Here is a 14450-nt window from a genome sequence, read left to right as displayed (position 1 = left end):
TTTTACTCCATTAAGGTGAGACATTCACAATTTAAAACAGAATCACAATGTTTATATAATTTTTTCTATGAATTTGAGCATTTCCCACCATGTTAATTTTAAGTTAGTGTTAGGGAGAGGAAATTTTCCCCTCTACGCTTCATGAGTTCTTATAGCTCACTTAATAATAAAAGTGACATGAGACAGATTATCAAGAGATAGGTTACTATTAAAATGCAACAAGTGTTAATTCATATGCATAGAGATCCCATAGAAATTGAACCTAAGAAGTGGCCAAAGCAGGCAGCTTTTGTACTGTTTAGATAAAGAAACAATAAATTAGTAAAGAATTGATGGGATGAAGAAATGTAGGCTTTGGGTGCTCAATCCATGAAAACTCTAAACAGAGTCTCAGCTTGGGGTAGTAAATTTTAAAAGTATCAAGGTTTATATAGCCTAAATTCCCAAGTGGTAAGGATTTCCTTCTACCTCCAAATGTGGGTGGGAAGGACACCTCTCACAGGAGAGAATTATTTTCTGCTTTCAAGGGGAAGTAGAAGGAAGGAGGCAGAAGGAAGGAGGCAGAAAGAAGGGCAGAGTGTCCCTCTTGTGTTGGCCATTTCTTAAGTAACTTTCATTCAAGATAGGCAATATGCAATTGAGTCATATTTGGGATGGCTGACAATGTAAGCAAGAGGGAAGACAGTGTGGGTGATACACCCCTAAATAGAATTGGCAGTGGGATGTCTCCAAGAGTCAGTGGCTGAGCATCTAAGGATTTAGGACTGACAGCTGGCCTGCCCTTTCACATGCAATTTCAGGCCTGTCACGTAAGCTCCCTGAGCCCAGGCTTATCCTTCTAAAACTGAATCTAACAAGAGTTCTGGACATTTCTTCCTTCTATTTAGCACACTAAGCTGAATTGAATTCCTTGGTCTCACTTTAGTAAGTATTTTAAGAACTTGAGGGATCTGAGTGAATGACATATTCCAGTTGAAAAGCTAGACTAAACTCCCTTACCATTTCTGTGTCTGTGTTTTAGAATTATACTTAATGAGCCTGTGCATCTACAAAGCAAATTTCTAACTACTTAAAAAGTAATAGTTGGTTTTTTTTTTAATGGGACAGGTTTTTCTGTTGTTTCCTGGTTTCTCTCCAGTTCTTCAGTTGTTTTCAATATGGAAGCCACTTGAATGAGGTCACTGATATGTATTTTTTTTACTTTTACATTTTAATGTACTATGCTTTATTCTGCAAGACAGTCTGTGTCTATCTCTTAACACCCTCACTGCCTCACCTCCAGTAAGTGAGACTCAGTCTAGACAGAGAAGTGGGTGGTGATTGCTGAGATAAACTATGTTAATTAATTAATATGTGGGTTATACTAAGTTATCTTCACATGCTATATTAATCTATGTTCACATAACTAAGAGGGTTCCTTAAGGTGATTTTTCCTGAGGAAAGGAAATCTACTCCATGTTCTGTTATACATTATTCTTTCTCTTGCTGAGATTTCTTTATTATTGTGATAAAAATCATATAACATAAAAGTTACATTTTGACCTTTTTTTTCCTGAATTAGCTTCTTTTAATGGAAGTATAGTTGATTTACAATGTTGTACCAATCCATAATGGAAAAGGATATTAAAAAAAGAATGCATGTATGTGTAAACCTGGACCACCTCACTGTACAGCAGAGATTGCCATCTTAACCATTTTTAAGTGTACAATTCTGTAGTTTTAATTGTGTGCACACTGATGTACAACAGCTCTCTAGATGGTTTTCATCCTGCCAAACTGCTCAATAATATTTTTGCCTCATGGTTCTGTTTCTTTTCTTTTTTTTTTTTTTTAATCAGCCCCTCTTATCAGAGGTATTGGCTTATGTGAAAAAGTACAAAAATGTACTCAGTGAAAGTGCAAAATCTGTGGCTACATTTAGGGTTTGGGTTTTCTGGAACATTCCAAAGACACAGGTTTAAGGGCTCAGGTCATAGTCTGCCCTGCAGGTCATAAAAGTAGAGTTCTATTCACCTTAAACACACACCACACACACATATGCAGGGAAGCCAGAAGGATTCTGTACATACTCTTTCCTCTGTGGAGAAGAAATATGGGTCATTCCTCAGAGACAGTTCCAGTTCTCTTCTCTGAGAGAAACTATCACATAGTAAGTCCCTATGGCCTCCTGCCTTGTCTTTATTCTATAACCTATTGAGATGTTTGAGCTACCCTAAAATCCTAGGAAACACCTTGTAAAAATTTCGAAGCAGAAGATCAAGTATGAAGGCTTGTACCTAAAATTTTCAGATGTTCACACCTTGATTCTCTAATGCTCAGATGGGACATAGGAATTTTCTCTCTTTGATTTTTTTTTTTATTGTTTTTCTTTAAACAATTTTAAGTTCATACAGAGCTAAACCATCTAGATTTGATCTGTGCCTCTAATGTTTCTTTATGGCCACTTTGCTATATCCACTAAGGCTTATGTGCAAAATGTCCACATTTTTAAAAAATGGAATTACTGCTTTAACTATGGATCTGGGGCAGAGAGACTGATGCCATCCCTAGTGTGTGCCAGGGCTCCCTTTTATGACATCGGTTTCAAATCCATTTTTATTGAATTACTACCTTTATGCTTTGGGTTTCAAATTCACCTATTTCCAGTATTTCTTTTGTATGTTTGCCATGGTGAAATTTCTAGTCTGCTGTTCTTTGTCATCACAGATGGAGGCCACAGAAATGGAGCCCCTGTATCCTAGTGCCAGAGTCTGTCAGGCAGGGAGTAATGGGTACCAGTGAAGCCTGCGGAAAGGGAGTGCAAACAAGAGGTAAGGGAATTTCAAAACAGTTTTTCTAATCAAATGTAATTCAAAGTTATGTTGCTTTTATAAATTGTTATCTATTTTTATATTTGGATAAGTTGTGATATTACTGGATTGGATTGTCTATGAGTGCTTGAGTTTAAGGTTGGCATTAGTTAATGCTGACATTAGACCACCTTTTGACCATAACTAGCTAGTGCACCTAGGGACTAATGCAATGTAAGAAAGTATATGTTCTCAGTCATTAGCATACCTTATCTGATGGTCCAAATGCACAATGGATATTAGTCAAAGAATGAAGGGATGTGCTGAAATTGGGTCTGATAATATATATTGTACATTTTAGATGCTCATTAATGAATGAATTCATTGCTGAATGAATTAACTGATCATAGCAATCATGACTTACACCTGATTGGTATGTACGTACTTGCTGTGTGTTTCATATGGGATATGCATAGAAATGAACTATTAAAATTTCTGGTGCTTGCTTCAGTAGCACATATACCGAAATTGGGCCAATATAGAGAAGATTAGCATTTCTCCTGTATAATGATGACATGCAGATTTGTGATACACTCCATATTTTAAAAAATTTTTCTGGAAGATCTTGTGAATTGACTTCTGGGTCTGCATATAAGTGCCTTTTATCATTGATGTCTAGAAGGTGTGGCATATTGAAATCTCTGAAAAGCACTCAGAAACTCATCAGGATGCTTACTGTTCTGTTTCATTTAGAATTCACATGCCAATTATATAAGGCTTAACAAGAAGGCTTTGTTCTTAAAATCTGACCACTCTGTCACTAAAGGGATGTATGTAGTGAAACTCAGGCCTTGTAGGACCAGTTGTGTATCACTGGTTTCATAATTCAGCTGAAAAGCATATTGAGAATTATTTTTCTTCCTATTGCATATCGTATTAGTCAGGATCAGTCATCTCAGCCAGCGTAATAACTCCCTTCTTTGTTGATTCTAAGGTATAAGAAGCCCAGTGTGGGTGGATGGCAGTTTTAAATTCCAGCTCAAGGAAATCATAGCTATGTTTTTAGTGGAAGCATTCCTCCCTCTGGAAATAACACCTTTAGGGCAGCAGAACATAAGACTGCAGAGGAACTGGAAGCAAACATTTTACTAATGGATCACTAATGAATTACTAAGAGTAAGCTATACCAGTGCCATTTCCACCCTTGACTCCTGGGCCTGCGAATCCTGGATATGGGAGAAAAAAAGAAAAACACCACATATTGGATGCTTCTGGAAAACTTTTCCCTAGCCCTGAAAGGTATTGCCCCCTAGCTGGTGCTGTAATTAAACCTTCAAAAGACCTTTTCACCATTATATCAAACCAGGATGGTGGGGGACTTGGTAAGACCAGTAGAATCAGTGAGCATGGGCACATTGCCAGGTCTCAATTGCTGGAAAGTGAGATCCTTGATCCAAAATAATGTTGTGTGGAATATCACGACGATGGACAAGGTGTCCTGTAAGTCCATGGATGGTAGTGTCAACTGAAAAAAATGCAGCAGCATGAGAATTGTGAGTTAAGTAGCTGAGGAGCTACTCCAGAGAGGGAGTGGGGGAGGTCGATATTATGTATATGTTTATAGTGAAGGGGGATACATTTTATCAAGTACACCTTTTGCCAGAGACTTGCTGCTAGTCTTGAGGAGCAGATGTCTTCCTTAATGATTTCAGTGCTTTGCTAGATAAAAGATGCAAGAATTTGAGCTCACAAAATCTTCTCTTGAAAATAAGTAACTATCTGAAGGCCTTCTCTGCTAGTTTATCACAGAGCACAGAGTGCCTCATTCCTGATCATTGCCCTGAACTCCTTTCTGAGTGGGTTGAAGGTCAGTGACTGCAGTGGCTAGTGACTTCATCCTTGTAGAGGCAGATGGCAAGTGATCAGTTTTATCTTGCAGTGGGTAATTTTGATAGAAGCATTGCTTTCAGGAAAGGCAAATCCTTATCCTATTTGAATAACTACCTACCTGGTAAGAACAAAACACCGCACCTTCTATGATGGAAGTAGTCCAGTGTAATGAACCTGCCACTGTGTAGCTGATCACCTTGGGGAATGGTCCATACTGGGGGCCCAGCACTGGCCCCTGATGCTGGCAGACTGAGCACTCAGACCTGACTGTAGCCAAGTTGCCCTGGATGCATGGAAGCCCACAATGCTGAGCCCCTGCATAGCCTTCCTTCCCATCACCATGGCCACTTTGTTCAGGAGCTCATTAGGTGATGGCAAAGGTAGCTGAGGACAGAGGCTGACTCATATCCACAGAATGGGTCATCCTATCCAATGCTTATTAAAATCTTTCTCAATTGAGGTCAGTCTTTAGGAAGCATTCACATGGGATACATATATTGCATACACATATGTTCACGTTGTTGCCAATTCAGAGAAGTCTATCCACATACCACACATGCCTACCTTCCCTTATCACCGATTTTCTAACTGTGTTCCTCTTGCTGGCCATCCGGCAAAATGATTGGCCACAGCATGTGCGTCTGTATTTAATTCCACAGCTGGCTGTTTCTCCTTCCAACCAAAGTGCACAACCGTACATGCTGCCTGAAGTTCTACACATCGGGATGACTGCCTTCCCTCTGTCTTTCAGGGGTTAGTGTCACAGCTGTCCATTTGGATGCCCACATATCATGCAGAACCATCCATAAACCAGGTCGAAGTATTCTTTTCCTCTGTCAACGGATGGTAGGAAATTCCCCATGAGGATGTATGTGCAGACTGGAAGAGAGAGGATAGTTTGGCAAAGGTGGGGACTGTGGGCAGTTGGGCCACTTCATGTAACGTACTGTGCCTTCAGGCCCTCCTTGGGTTTGATTACATATATACCATGTCCATGTGATGATGGGGTGCTGCTGTGCATGTCGTACTTGTGGCTTGATGGCTCAGATAATATCCAGCTCATGATGGGCAGCTCAGGGTGTGTGGTTAAGCATGCAGCCTCTATGAAGGCCCAGTAGCTGACCAAAAGCTGTTTCTCAAATGGAGAGAAGTCCTTTGCAGAGGACGGCAGGGCTGTGCTCCACAATCGGAAGGAGCTAAACAGCAATTCACCTATAGGAACCGCCCATGTGCCCCAGGGAGCATCTGTACCTGCCACTGACGCTTCAGGCACCGCTGGATCTGCTGATCCTGCGGCCTGAGTAGCAGAGCAGCTTTCCCAGCAGCCTGAACCTGTTACAGAGCTTGTTTATTTGTTTGTTTTTCTTTCCTGGGCCCCACTCAGAACTAGCAGCTTTTCAGATCCCTTGGCGAATGGGCTGGAGTAACACACCCAAACGAGGACTGTGTTGCCTCCAAAATCTGAAGAGACACAATATGCTAGATGCTGTATCTCTATTTCAGTTGCAGAAAGGGCCATATATAATAAGGTGTCTTTCCCTTGGAAGGGGTTCTCAGCATGCCTCACATGGCTGGACCTTCAGACCTTTCGCTGGAGTTGAAAGCCCCTGAACCTTCTCAGGGCTTCCCTGGCAGCTCACGTGATAAAGAATCTGCCTGCAATGCAGGGGACCTGGATTCAGTCCCTGGGTCAGAAAGATCCCCTGGAGGAGGGCATGGCAACCCATTCCAGTATTCTTGCCTGAAAAATCCCATGGACAGAGGATCCTGGCAGTTACAGTCCATGGGATCACATGAACTTTCTCAAATTTACTTCTAACTCTCTGACATGAAAATGTCTTGCCAGTGAGTCTAGACTTGTTTCTTCCTGCTCATTATGTCCAATCAGGATAAAGTCACCAGTGTAATGGGTCAGTGTGATATCTTGTTGAAGGAAAAGTGATCGAGCTTGGGTTAGAATTCAGTCCCTAATAGCTATAACTTGGAAATGATGTCCTTGTCGGAACATTTGCAGGTATAAATTTGATGTGCAAGATAGTTAGATTTAGGACTTTTCAGAGGCTGTACAATGGCTATGAATTACAGGAAGGAACCACTTCCTAATAACATTTTGTTTCCCTATGTCAGAAAATTGTTATAATAATATAATCTTGTTATTCCAAGGCTTGTACTTACTTTCTGCTGCAAAGTTGTTATTAAATATTTAGTTCAGCAAAATCTACATAAATGAAGTATTTTAAAAATGGTTTCTTTGGGACTTCTGTGACCATCCAGGGGTTAACACTCCGTGCTTCCAACACAGGGAGTGCAGGTTTGATCCCTAGTTGGGGAACTAAGATCCCTTATGCCATGCTGCACAGCCAAAAATAAAATGGTACCTTTGTACAGGACACAGTATAGCTGTATGTTGACCTAGACTTTGATTCTCTGTGATACTAGAGATAATTATGGTTTGTTTCCATTGCAAAATCATTTAGTGAATTCTGCAGAGACGTTGCTCTTAAATTATGTAGAAAGTTATCCTATAGTAGCAAATTATTGTATCTATCTTAGAAGTGTTTTAAATGGATTCTAGCTGGAGCCCAGATAGTCCTTCAAAGTAGACAAGGTAGACAGATACCTGTTGTTCGGTCACTAAGTTGTGTCTAACTCTTTGTGACCCTATGGACTGCAGCCCTCCAGGCTTCCCTGTCCTTCACTATCTCCTGGAGTTTGCTCAAACTTATTTCCATTGATTCGGTGATGCCATCCAACCATCTTATCCTCTGTTGCCTCCTTCTCCTCCTGCCCTCAATCTTTCCCAGCATCAGGGTCTTTTCCAATAAGTTGACTCTTCACATCAAATGACCAAATTATTGGAGCTTCAGCTTCAGCATCAGTCAGTCCTTCCAATGAATATTCAGGGTTGAATTCCTTCAGGATGACTGGTTTGATCTCCTTTCTGTCCAAGGAACTCCTAAGGATCTTCTTCAACACCACAGTTCAAAAGCATCAATTCTTCAGGCTCAGCATTCTTTCTGAGTGTTCCCCAAGTCAGACCCCAACATCAGAGAATTCCTAATATTGGCTTGTTTGGAAATTTGCACTTCTAAATCAATAGGATGGGTCTCCGGTTTTAAGAGAGTGGAACAAATGTATTTCTACTCCATTCTTTTCTGTAAAATTACTTCAAAACCAGCAAGAAAAACATGAAAGAGTAACAAAAATGTAAACTTCAATGAGATGAAATTGTTTATAAAATTGTTCCAGAGAACAAGAAGCACAATAAGCTCACTTTCAAGCAAATTTAGGAGCCGTCTATAACCTCAGTCATATGATGTGGAAAGTGGATGGAGATACAAGTAAAATATGGGGTAATATCTTGTGGAAAAATCTGAACAAACTTTTGGCTAATCCAGTAATTTGCAGAGCAGGGTTATACGTAAGTGTGTATGGGGATGGAGGCTTGAAGAGAAACAAGGTCCTCTGGCCTGAACAGCTCCCCAAAAGCACCACCTTCTACAGAAGGAAGTGTAGAAGGAAGTGCAAGGCTGTGTGTGGGCGTGTGTGTGCGCACGCATGTGTATGTGTTGGGGGTGGGGGCAAAATCAGGAGCTTTTGAGAGTCTGACTAAAGAGCCTCGTGCGCTCGCCACACCCTGCCCCTCACCCTGCAGAGGCAGGCTCCCACCTTTTCCTATTCGTGTAGGAGCCTGGAGGGTTTTTTTTGCAGATGTAGAACCAGAGAGGTTGTGGATTTAGGACTACAGTCAGAGGGTGAAGGAGCCAAGGGGCTGCGTGAAGTCAGGAGGATCAAAGTGAGGAATTAGGAGATGCTCAGCCCCTTCCTCTGCTGCTGCAAGATGCTGGTCAGGTGGTTTTCACACCCTTCTGTCCCATGGAAACCCAGCAACCTGGAAGCACTTACCATTTACATTTTTCTTTGAGGATTTTTTGAATCACAGAGGGACCATGAATTCAGACTCTAAAGTCCTAAAAAGGCCAGCTTGAGATTATAAATTCTCACAAAACAGTTTGGTCCCCTCACGATCTCGGATTAAATTGTAGACATACAAGTGGCCATGGCAAATGTGTTACTTGGCATGTTTCTTTCCAGTCTGTCCTTACACTGAGGGCCAACCTTTGTGGTCATCACTTCTGGCATGGAGTGTTTTATGAAATTCCCTATAACAGGCCTTAAAGTCATGAAAGTGGAAACTTAAGTCTCCAAGATTTTATAGAAACCCTGAGGATAAAGTTTGTCTCTCTTGTGTACATTGCGTCCTGAGCTTTTACTTTGCTTGTGCTTTATCAGTTCCTTTCCTCTGGGCCAACCCTGCAATCTATTTAGAACAGATATATTTTACCCAATGTCCTTTTTTTTTTCTTTTTCACGAAGAAGGCTTTTTATGATTTCTAAGCAATTATGCCATCCCAAACAGAAGTGCTCCTTATTTTATCTTACTGTGTTTATCTTGCTGATTAACTGATTTGCAGTAAGAATACCTTTATATAATACTTTTTACTCAAAAACAGGAAAACAAAATATAGAAGGGCAAACAGAATTACAGCTGTCACTTAATATCTATACAGAGTCTTCAAGGAAATGGGCATTCAGATTCCTTTGTCCTAACTGCGTCATGCTTCAAGGAAAGACTGGCTATTCTCTCTACACAGCTTCTTGTGCTTGATCTGAATTAAGAAGGGATGATAGGGACTTCCCTGATGGTCCAGTGGCTAAGACTTTGCTCTCCTAATGCAGGGGGCCTGGATTCAATCCCCAGTCGAGGAATTAGATCCCACATGTCGCAACTAAAGATCCTGCAGGCCACAACTAAGATGCAGCGCAACCAAATAAATAAATAAATATAAAAATAATTGTATAAAAAAGAAGGAATGATAGCTCAGCTTCTATGGGAAATGAAAGTATAACAGGAAGAAACCTAAATATTCCAGCGTACTTTGAAGTGTCTACCCTTCATAGGGTAGAATATCAGTACTAAAACAAGAACGAGTAAGAATGTGGGCATGTTAGAAGGGCAGTGAGTTTGTCTGTGGATACTGTGGTCTGATTCTTGTTTTGCTATTCACAGTGACTGCTTTAAAGCTAGTTTAATGGACTTAGCAGTATTTTTCTTTAGGATAGTGCTTTCCTCTCATTCAGAAGTTTGTGGATATACTCTATCATAGCAGAGAGACTTGACGTCTATGACACTGTAATGGATACAGAGTAAGTACTGGAGATCAAAATTGTGCTGCCTTAGATATCCGTGACTTCCATGAAGTACGTGCATTCTCTTTTGGTTTGTTCTCACTGAACAATGTTTACGGGGACCAAGGGAGGCAGATCTCTAATCTTCTATCAAATCTTTTTGTTCTTCCTTAAATTGGTTTTTATCACCATGAGAGGTATAGACTTCTTCCACAATAGTCTAGATGGAAACTGTGTGTTTTCATTTTGTTCAGAGGATCTCATTATTTTTTTTAAACTGAGTTATAATAAACACAATATTATTATTAGTCTCAAGTGTACCACATAGTGATTTGATATTTTTATTCATTCATTTTATTCATTATTCGTTGTGAAATGATCTCAGCAATAAGATCGGTTATCATCCATCACCATACAAAGTTGTTACATTATAGCCTGTATTCTCTATGTGTACATTACAACCCCCTGATTTATTTTATAGTGGTAATCTGTACTTTTAATCAAGGGTTCTCTTTAAAAGTTTTGATGTATGATGCAGGGCACCCAAAGCCTGTGCTCTGTGACAACCTGGAGGGATGGGGTGAGGAGGGAGGTGGGAGGGGGGTTCAGGAGGGCAGGGACACATGTATGCCTATGGCCAATTCATGTTGATGTGTGGCAAAAACCATCACAATATTATAATTATCCTCCAATTAAAATAAAGATTTTCTTTACTTTTTTTAAAGGTGCTCTTCCGGGGCGGGGGCGGGGGGGGGTGGTGGGAACTTGGGCAAAGTAATCCACTTTCAGTATAAGTTCTGGGTTACTTTTCTTTTTAAAAGTCAAAGAGTTAGAAATAGTTAGGATGGTATTAGGGCTTCCCTAGTGACTCTGTCCTGCCAATTCAGGAGACTCAGGAGACGCAGGAGACTAGGATTCCATCCCTGGGTCAGGAAGATCCCCTGGAGAAGGAAATGGCAACCAGTCCCATATTCTTGCCTGGAGAATCCCATTGGACAGAAGAGCCTTGCTACAGTCCATGGAGTCACAAAGAGTCAGACATGACTGAGTGCACACACATATATGCACACAGATACACACGAGGATTAAGTTAAGTTTGCTAACATCCTTTCATTTTAAGAATTTAAGAGACTATTTCTGAATGATTGGACTTTTTAATCTCCAGGTAGAGGCAGTCTTAGTCCTTTAGCCGTATAAGTTGCACAAATTTATATTTTGCCATATTCATCTACTTAGATCACAGCAAGAAATTGTTTCAGTGGATTCAGAGAGGGAAACAAATATACAGAATTTATGACTGAACAATAGTCAAAGACAAAGATTGTCACTGTCATCTCTATTTTTATGTTTGGTGAAGGAGGGAGAGGGGAAAGATAACTTCTTCCATTAGCTTCAAAACTTGAATGAAAATGAGCTACATTAGCTATGAACTGTGGGCATTTCCAAGAGAGAGTCAAGAGTAACTCTAGCTACCTCCAGAACTCTGTCCACAGATGTAACTGTTTCTTAAATGATTAAAGATATTTGGTGATATCTTTCCTATTTCAAGAAGGGAGTACATGACACCACTTGCGACCCCATATCAACTAGGGTTTCCAATTTAGACAATGAGAAACACTATTTTCAAAAACTTCCGTATTTTCATTTTTGGGAACTATGAGCTCATCTCATAGACAATAAATTATCCAACCCCAGGATTCTTTGTATCAAATATCATTCTTGGAGGAATTTGTAACTTCAGTTCTGACTTCAACATCAGAATAACCAGTTGGAAGACATGATGTTCTTTGTTAGTTTGTCTTACTAATCATCACCTGATAGGGAAACAATTTAGTATAAAGATTCTAAGGAACTTTAAAAATCTCTTTTAAATATAATTTGTTAAAGTACATAAATAAAAAAAAAATCAGGTTAGAGTGTAGAAATTAAATTGACAATGTAGGGCAGCTCTCTAAGTGAAAATATCTTGGATTTTAACAAAAAAGCAGATTTTATAATACAGTAGGCATTGGTTTAGAGAGTAAAACGTGGGACTTATAGCAAAGATTGCATTTTAATAAGTGAATAATGATTCTGAGTGGTTATTTTTCATTTTCTTTGCATGTTTTAGGGTAGGATTAGCTTTGTGGCTTTCATGGTTCCTGCAGGTAAAATATGCACATTTTTTCAAAAATTGGCAATAAATTAGAAATAAATATTAAAGGAGGTGAGTGACCTAAGGCATGGGCATGATGCTTTAGTTAACGTAATGTGAACTAAAATTCAGAGATGTTGTCTCATGCCTGCCTCTCTATTTTTAACATAATAAGCTATAATGCAAAGCACAAAGTAACTCCTCTGTCCACCTCCACCCCACCTGTATCACCAGCAGGTATTTTTCCCTGATGGAATGAGGAGTGGAGGGTGGGAAGGGATTTTTTCCCCCCTTTTTAGGAATACAGTTATTTGCTAAACCAGGAGCAATAATTTTCTCTTATGACTTGCATGGCTCTTAGTTACAGAACTATTTTCCCTTCAGGAATGTTAATATGAATTTCAAAGTCTACTGCAAGCTGTGTAAATGTAATAGGATTATGCTTCTCTTGTTCAGGACCAGAATTCAGTATCTTCAAATAGATGTGAATCTCCAGGCCTCCGTAAGCTCTCAGGTTACTAAGGTCAAGGTATTCATTTCTATTTAGCCCAGGAGCTATTTTGGGGTTGAATCAGAAGGAGGTTAAGTTTGCATTTTTATTTGCATTTCTAAAGGAAACGGAAACCTCAGCATTCCTCTAGTAGCAGCAAGAGGAGAATGAGCCCTCACTGACATAAAAGGCTCTAAAAACTAACAGAAGAGCAACAAAATTCAGACAAACCTCTGCTCTGGATCTGAATATGGTTGACTCTTGAATAAGATGGGTTTGAAATACATGGGTCCATTTACATGCAGATACTTTTCAATAAGCATAAAGGTAGCTCTCCATATTCATGGGTTTCATATCCAAGGATTCAACCAACTGTGGATCAAGTCTTCATTTGTGACTGGTTGAATCCACAGATTAGGCATTGGTTTGATCAGTGGATTCAGAGGATCATTTTATGTAAGGGACTTGAGCATTAGTGGATTTTGGTATCTGAGTGGAGCTCCCGGAACCAAAGCCTCTCATACACCAAGGATTGACTATAGTTTCAAAAGAGGTAAAACAAGTGCCTCTTTTAGGCCAATCACGTTTTGAAGGATTCACATGGTAAGACACAAAGCATCTTTTAACCCGGATGCATGTGTGTGTGTGCGCTCAGCTGCCTCAGCCCTGTCTGACTCTGTGTGACCCTATGGACTGCAGCCCGCCAGGCTCCTCTGTCTATGGGATTTTCTTTAGGTAAGAATACTGGGGTGGGTTGCCATTTCCTCCTCCAGAGGATCTTCCCGACCCAGGGATTGAACCCATGTCTCTTGTGTCTCCTGCATTGCAGATGGATTATTTTAACCACTGAGCCACCTGGGAAGCTGTGAGGAATGATAATTAAAACTCTATTACAGTCAATTAAACTCAGTAGGTTTAAGGATGATCAACCTCATAACAAGATCCTGAAAAGGAAAAACTCAAAGCAAGAAGGCTGGGTTGGGATCAACCAAGGCTCTGTAATTACACCACAAAGGGTTTTGAAAGCCTATGCCACAGTAGTAACTTTGGTAATGGATCAGAGGGAATATACATAAAAGGAATTTTATGGAAAAATAAGAATGTATAGCTACAAGTATACACAGTATTGTACTGTGCTTAGTCGCTCAGTCATGTCCAGCTCTTTGCAACCTCATGGACTGTAGCCCGTCAGGCTCCTCTATCCATGGGGATTCTCCAGGCAAGTGTACTAGAGTGGGATGCCATGTTCACCTCCAGGGGATCTTCCCAATCCAGGTATTGAACCCAGGTCTCCCACATTGCAGGCAGATTCTTTACTGTCTGAGCCACCAGGGAAGCTTCATTTATATACAGAATTAAGGATAATGAGGACTTTAAAAGATTCAATGGTTTTAAAATATCCAGTGAAAACAGTATCATCACAAAAATTTGACATAAGTGACATAAATACCAACATAAAAATGGGAAGAAGGAGAGAGAGGAGAGAGATACACAATATTTGAGTATTGTTAAAAAAAAAAATTCATCCTAGTAGATTTGAAGATGTAGTTGTCTTTCAGCCCATCTAACTACTAGCAGGGTGCTCCAAGGAGTTGTACAAATTGGAAGATTTATATAGGAAGAAGGATGAAGCAAGGGAGCTATTAACAAAAGAAAAGAAAGGATTTTGAGGCCAGGACTTCCGTTATGTGGGGGAGAAGGGATGTTAGAGTTGTATCATGCAGATTTCTTCTCCCTCTGGGGTTACAGAGACCTTATGTGGCAGATTACCTCATTGGTGTAGACCAGACAATTCTAGACTGGTACTTTTCTGGAAAAGGTCAAAAGTTCAATTGTGTTAGATATTAAATCTAGATTTGCCATCATGGGCTTTAGCACAAGTAACACCATTTTGGCCGTGTGTTTTTCTCTTTAATAATTACCCCCTTTTGATCAGATTATCATCCTAACTGAGCAA

At 40.1% G+C, this 14450-nt stretch overlaps 1 protein-coding gene and 1 non-coding gene across 2 annotated transcripts in view; both read left to right on the top strand.

Moving 5' to 3' along the window:
- Positions 1-14450, top strand: part of THSD7B (thrombospondin type 1 domain containing 7B) — a 989572-nt gene that overhangs the window by 585808 nt on the left and 389314 nt on the right. Inside the window, exon 12 of the mRNA XM_043894410.1 lies at positions 2707-2810. Within this exon, the coding sequence (XP_043750345.1) occupies positions 2707-2810 (104 nt within the window). The remainder of the gene's footprint in view (positions 1-2706; positions 2811-14450) is intronic.
- LOC122688867 lies at positions 3288-3394 on the top strand. The gene has a single exon (XR_006339608.1). It is a non-coding gene; the product is annotated as a U6 spliceosomal RNA (small nuclear RNA).

Source organism: Cervus elaphus, chromosome 33, assembly GCF_910594005.1.
Source record: "Cervus elaphus chromosome 33, mCerEla1.1, whole genome shotgun sequence".
In the NCBI taxonomy this organism is placed as follows: domain Eukaryota; kingdom Metazoa; phylum Chordata; class Mammalia; order Artiodactyla; family Cervidae; genus Cervus; species Cervus elaphus.
This window is presented reverse-complemented; position numbering and strand designations above follow the sequence as displayed.